Source organism: Saccopteryx bilineata, chromosome 6, assembly GCF_036850765.1.
Source record: "Saccopteryx bilineata isolate mSacBil1 chromosome 6, mSacBil1_pri_phased_curated, whole genome shotgun sequence".
NCBI lineage: Eukaryota > Metazoa > Chordata > Mammalia > Chiroptera > Emballonuridae > Saccopteryx > Saccopteryx bilineata.
In genome coordinates, this window is record NC_089495.1 from 164,709,578 (window position 1) to 164,716,502 (window position 6,925).

The 6,925-nt window shown below is 43.0% G+C and overlaps 1 protein-coding gene across 1 annotated transcript; it reads right to left on the reverse strand.

Annotated features, from left to right (window-relative positions):
* Window positions 1-592: 592 nt before the first annotated feature.
* On the reverse strand, window positions 593-6,925 carry LOC136308450 (cystatin-13-like). Its single transcript, XM_066235806.1, has 3 exons — window positions 6,698-6,925; window positions 4,252-4,365; window positions 593-676 (listed from the first exon to the last, which is right to left on the reverse strand). The coding sequence occupies exons 1-3, from the start codon at window positions 6,923-6,925 to the stop codon at window positions 593-595; spliced, it is 426 nt and encodes a 141-aa protein (XP_066091903.1).

The window sequence follows — 6,925 nt, forward strand, 5'->3', positions numbered from 1 at the left end:
CCCTTCCAATCTGTCTGTCCCTCTCTCTGTCTTTCTCTCTGTCTCTGTCACATACATACAAAAAAAAGTAAAACACAAATATCCAAATGATCCAATTATCTCCCAGGTTGATCTAGGGTTTAAAACTGTGTCTAAGCCTAACAGCTGCATCTTCCCAGGAGTCCTAGGCCCGAAGATCTCTGTGGAAATGCATGGGTGAATCTATGGTTGGATGCTCTCAAGGCAACCAGACCCTCAGAACCTTGCAGAAAATACCCACCAGCTTGAACCAATTGAGGGCTGGATCCTCCTTTTAGTTCTTCAGAAGGCTGTCAGTGAAAAGTAACTTGTGCTCAGATTGTGGAAATATGGAAAAAGTTCACACACTTCTGCATTCTCAGAAGAAGATTGTGGTTGCCAGGGGATGCATTAGCCAACTAACGGGGCTGCTCAACACTCTAAAAAGGCACCACATTCTCAGCACCAGCCCCTGAAGAAAACACAAAAGAAAAAAGGCCACAAAACAAAGTCAGTAGGGCAGCTGTATTATTTAAATGTTTGTGTTTGCTTCTTTAAAATGGAAGTGAGAGTGATAGAATGTACTAGAAGATAATTAGACAGCTTTGCATTGTTTCTTCAGCACAGTGACTTCAAATTTCCAGGGTTTGGATGCAACAATAAAGATGCAAAGATACATCTAAAAGAGACAAAAGGAATAATCACCTTTAAGAAAGAAATCTGGAAAAAAAAATTTTAATTTCTATTTTAAGGAGTGAGGATTTGGCTTCAGGGATGCGAAGAGGTGATCTGAGCCAGCTATGCTGCAGGCCTCAGAGCTGACCTGGACTTGATGGCAGAGGAGCCAGCCTACCCACCAGGATGGGCTCCTTCCTGAGAGTTCACTTTCCTGGATCTGAAGCCATCATGGACATGTCTCTGTGTGCCCCAGGATAACCTGGGATCTGGCGATATCCAGAAATCCTCACTTCCAGGTCTGGTCCTCATTTAGTGAAGCCAACTTACCTATAGTTCACAAAGACCCCATGCTGCATGGAGGGCACAGTTCGCTCTTCCCAAGGGAAGCAACACAGGAACAGTACAGAGTCCTGCATGCCTAGAGGAGGGGGTGGGGCCACATCTGGGACAGAGACCACCAAGAGAGCTTGCAGTGGGGAGCTGGAAGGAGACACCAGCACCCTCCCAGGGCCTGCAGAATGAGGGGGCTCACAGTGTGGAATGGATTGACTTGTTTCCCTCCTCTCTCTCCTAAAAATGTTATTCAGTTAGAATAAAAACGAAGGAGGCATACCTCCATTACATCAATGGAAATGTGAATGGCAACATCAAGTAGAACTGAAGTTGCATAAAATACAAAGACTGAGGAGAACTGAAGTCGCATAAAATACAAAGACTGAGAGATCAGTTTGAGGGAGAAAATAGGACCAACCTACCAGCAACCCAGGCAGTCCACTGAAGGACTAAGGCCAGGTTGGAGGCGTGTCCAGGCCAGATGGGCATTCAGGATGGGCTGAGCTGGTTCACGGCAGTGGTGGGGAGGAGAGAGCATGGGCTTCCCAGAGAGTTAACTAACTGCTTAACGTCTACATTAGTCAAGGTAGACAGGAAACAATCATGAAACAGAAAAATTTAAAACTTAATTGTCAAGATCAATCATAGAGGCCCTGGCCGGTTGGCTCAGCGGTAGAGCGTTGGCCTGGCATGTGGGGGACCCAGGTTTGATTCCCGGCCAGGGCACACAGGAGAAGCGCCCATTTGCTTCTCCACCCACCCCCTCCTTCCTCTCTGTCTCTCTCTTCCCCTCCCGCAGCGAGGCTCCACTGGAGCAAAGATGGCCCGGGCGCTGGGGATGGCTCCTTGGCCTCTGCCCCAGGCGCTAGAGTGGCTCTGGTCGCGGCAGAGCGATGCCCTGGAGGGGCAGAGCATCGCCCCCTGGTGGGCAGAGCGTCGCCCCTGGTGGGCGTGCCGGGTGGATCCCGGTCGGGCGCATGCGGGAGTCTGTCTGACTGTCTCTCCCCGTTTCCAGCTCCAGAAAAATACAAAAAAAAAAAAAAAAAAAAATTTAAAATTCATGTAATAAAATGATAACATAAAATTTTATAAAATATGTGTGGCAGGCACATAGGTATTTGATACATTATTCTTAGTATCAACCACAATTTTTGAAATGTTATTTAATTGAAAATAATTTCTAATAACTTATAACAAGTGTCCATTCTCTGAATATAGCTATCCACTTGCATTTTGGTGTCCTATTATGGTGCCTACTATATTAGAATAGAAAGATATTTTTTATTTGAGCATGTCTGGGAAATTTTTATCAATCATTAATCTGACATCATTTATGCTTACTCATATCTCATGCTAGCTTTGGGCGCATATTCACTGATTGCTTTCTCATATGTGCCTTGACCGCGGGCCTTTAGCAGACCGAGTAACCCCTTGCTTGAGTCAGCGACCTTGGGTCCAAGCTGGTGAGCTTTGTTCAAACCAGATGAGCCCGTGCTCAAGCTGGCGACCTCGGGGTCTTGAACCTGGGTCCTTCCGCATCCCAGTCCGATGCTCTATCCACTGCGCCACCGCCTGGTCAGGCACTTTGGGGGCATATTTATTAGGTGAAATATATATATAAGGCACAGAAAGATATATGATAGATAGATAGATGATAGATAGATAGATAGATAGATAGATAGATAGATAGATAGACAGACTACAACTTTATGAAAGGAAAACATTGAAAATAACATCTATAAAACTATCACCAAGACAAATTTGAAAAGGTGAAAAATAAGTTACATCAAAATACGTATAGAACACCAGCAGTTGTTTAAAAAAGAGAGAGAGAAGAAAGACTATATTTATTTATACAAATCTGTAGTAAGGTTATTTTGTAGATAACCACACAAATGATCCTGATGGTATTCCTTGGGAAGGAACAGAATTAGGAGGCCCTCAGGGTCCTCAGAGGAGTATGCCATCACCTTTATTACATATATTTTATGACTATACATTTTTAGAAAATATTTATGTATACTTAAAAAGATTAAATTTAAATCCAAAATGTCCCTGTTAATCCAATATGATGAAGGTAAGAAAATATCTTACTGAGGCTGAGAGTTGACCTGACCCATTTGTGACAGTGCCCATCTGATAATGAGGCCTGGCAATATGCAGCCCCAGCTGGGATTGTTCCTCACTTGTGACATGAAGAAGCAGCAGACTGATCATGTAAGACTATAGTGGGCATGTGGGACCATTGGGCTAGGAGTCTCAGAACTGTCCCAAAACTTCCAGGCCTTCCATACAGCAGATGGATTACTGGAACCAGCCAGGGGAAGTCCCTTCTAGCATTACCAGCTGTGAAGCAATCACTAGTCTGTGAAGGTGGTCAGGCCGTGCTTTCTCTTAGGTATGCACACTCTGGCAGGTGGCCCACCAAGATGCTCGCCATCAATTCCTTTCCTGCCAGTATGTGCATGATGCTCTAACCATGGAGAGGGCAATCTTCACTCTCCTCTTGAATCTGGGCTGACTTTGTGACTTAATTTGACCAAAACAATTCAGTGAAAGGAACATTTTGGGACTTCCAAGCCAAGGCCTGAGGACTGGTGGCCGGCTCTGCTTCCTCCTCCTAGAAGTGTACTCACTTGGGATCACCATGTGGTGAGGAAGCCCAAATGTAGGATGATCAATTCATCCCAGTTTTCCCAGGTTTTCACTGGGTTTAACACTGAAAGTCTCACATCCTAGGGAACTTCTTAGTTCCGGCAAACCAGGGTAAGTGGTCACCCTGCAAATGTGCCCCTTGGAAAGTCTTTGAGCAGAGTGAGAAAGTTAGCAACCAGCCTCCAACTGTTTCAGTTGTCCCAGCTGAGACACCAGACATGTAAGTAGAGCAGCCATCTGGAACATTCCTGCACCAACACACAACACACAACACAGGGAACAGAACAGAACCCAGCCTAGATTGCAGAAGAATGAGAAACAATGACTTGCTGTTGCTTTAAGCCAGAGAGAGAGAGAGAGAGTGTGTGTGTGTGTGTGTTGGCAGGGGTGAAAGAAAGGTGGTAACCACAAAATATAATAAAAACAGTGCTCTGTGTCTAGCCCCTAGCCATCCTCGGTTCTGAATATGATCAGAACATGGATTAAAAAGGAAACTTGAAAATCAAAGCAGGGGTGGTTCTATCAGTTTTATCTGTCTGGGACACAAACCTATCCATGGCCATCACGTCCCCTGTCTCATCCACATACCTTTTGCATTTGTGGATCCTGTTGTAATAAGCAGTTTTCATTTTCTCCTGAAATTTTCTTGCACATTGTTCGGGCAATTTTGACTTCAAGAAGGTAGTCCAAGCTATCTGTGACCTGTCAATGAGTAATTTAAAAATTAGATATTATTTAAGAATGCATAATATTAATAGTCATCTCTGATAAATAAACATGTCTAGTTATGGTCAATATACCCTGTATCTTAGTTTCCTTGCCAAAAGTTTTAGAATGATTGAGGGGAAAAAGTTCTTACTTTGATATCTCTCAGTGTCTCTATTTCTCTATCTTTCTGTCTCTCTCTCTCTCATTATGGTATTTAATTTTAAAGTAATAACAACTATCCCCAGATAGCAAGAAAACTATTCTTTATAGAACTTTATTGGAGCATGGGAAGTCAACAGCAGAGGTTATAACATCTTTATGACTAGTCAATAGAAAAGACATCCCAGAAAGGAAATATATTTAGAATGTGTTGCTTCTTCCATGCTTTGGCGATTTTAGCAATACCCACTTTATTATTCTATGTGCTACACCCTCCAAAATTCTGACTTCCAGAGAATCTTCCTCCTCTGTGGAGAGTCAACCATTGCCCTGTAGGGACATGGAACTTGCACAATGGCAAATGTGGACTTTTATTAGTAAAAAAATAAACAAGAAGAAAACAAGTTTTACAAGACTTAAGGGAGAGAACATATGAAAAAAAATGGCCAAGTTAAACATAATAACTGACCCCAGAAGAATAAGAAATAATTCAGAAAATGGAGCAAACATTTAAGAAATTCTAGGTAAATTGCCTGGACATTGAACAAAATGGGTGTGTAAGGCAGAATTCTAAGTATGATTTCATGACTACCTTTACATTTTCAGTATGAACTGCTCAATAAACCTCCTGTCCCGACCACCTTAGAAAAGAAGAAACTACGAAAGTGTGTAGAATATATCTGGAAGGACAGAGCAAACTGCCTTTGATGGTGCCCTCAGGAATGATGAGTCAGATTGGAAACAGAAGAAATGGAGTGCCTACTTTCACTTTTTAACGCAACAACTTCCAAATATATGTACTTCTAGAGCTCTGTTGTGACTGCATATCAAGTTTCTCAACCTCAACACCACTGACACCTGGGGCTGGATCACTCTCTGGGGCAGTGTGTGGAGCTTCCTGTACAGTGGAGTGCTCAGCTACATCCCTGGCCTCCACCACCAGATGTGAATAGCTGGCCCTCCAGTTGTGATAACCAAGAGTATTTCCAGGTATTGCCAGACTCTCCTACCAAGCAAAACACATGCCCAGCTGAGAACCACTGTTTTATATTTGAGGATTTGAGGTGTATTTCCAAATGATAAAAACAGACTAATTTAAATCCTACTCAGCAGCTACCAGTGGGCCAGCAGCACTGTCTGCGGCCCTCCTACATAACCACAGTACAGCCATCTTTCTTGGCAAATACTACATTGGTTCAGTGCTCTCTTCTTCTATGATATAGTCTATGTTCAAATTCTTTTAATTGCTCTAATAACATTATTTATAATATTTTTAATCCAAGAGATAAAACAGACTATACAATACACTTATTGTCATGTTTCTTAAGTCTCTTTTAATCGAGAATAGGTGTTCCTGTCTGACATGACATTGATATTTTTAAGTGATCTTATGGAATGCCCTATAATATGGATTTGCTGAATTGTTGTCCATGACCCATGACTACTTTCAGGGTATGCTTTCCGTGCAAGAATAGCATAAACAGGTGATGCTGTGTTCTTTCAGTGACATAATTTCAGGAGCACATGATGTCAGTTTGTCCCAGTATTTATTGAGTGAGACTTTCACCAGAATTCTGCTATAATTAATTAAGCAATCCCCGCAGACATTTGTTCCCCAGTGCCCTGCCACCAACGGTTATAGGATTTATTGATGACATTTGACTGAATTAGTTATATCCATGGTGGTTGCAAAATGTGATTTTCTAGTTATATCTTCTTTACATCTGTAAGCAGATGTCCCCTATACAGGAAAGCCTTCCCTTCTCCTCCCTGGGTCTCCGCATCAGGGACCCTGCAGGTTCCCTGCGTGTTCACCGTATAATAATCACCCCTGTCATCACTCATTTTGATAATATTAGCCCAAATTTCCCCAAACTTGGCTTCCTTAAGAACCTTTCTGGGGGCTCTTACTTATGCTTTATGATGTGACTACAATCAACTTTAAGTTATTTTAATGAATATTTTCTATTTCATCCCTTAATAATAAAAAAAAATAAAGTACAATTAATTTTCTTCCAAAAAAAACAACCCTGTAAAATAAAACTAACATATTTGGATAAAGGCCTCTCTGAGCTGCTTTCCACTCTCTGGTCCCAGGGGCCAGCTATGGATAATGGCCTCCCCACAGCCACTGACATCAGAGACCTAAGAGGCCAAGCCCACCAACCTGCTCCTGGGACTTCAGAACCTTCACCACCTTGAAGGTGTACGGGTCTTTGCTGGCCCGGTTGTACTCTTTCATGGCGAACCACAGTGCGTGCTGCACGTAGACGTAGGTGTCTGGGATGTCTTGGAATTTCCTCACCACGTGCGCCGAGCCCCAGGCATGGACACCTCTGGACATAAGGACCGTAGTGGCCACCAGGAACAGTAGGCTTGGGCAGAGTCTGGCCAT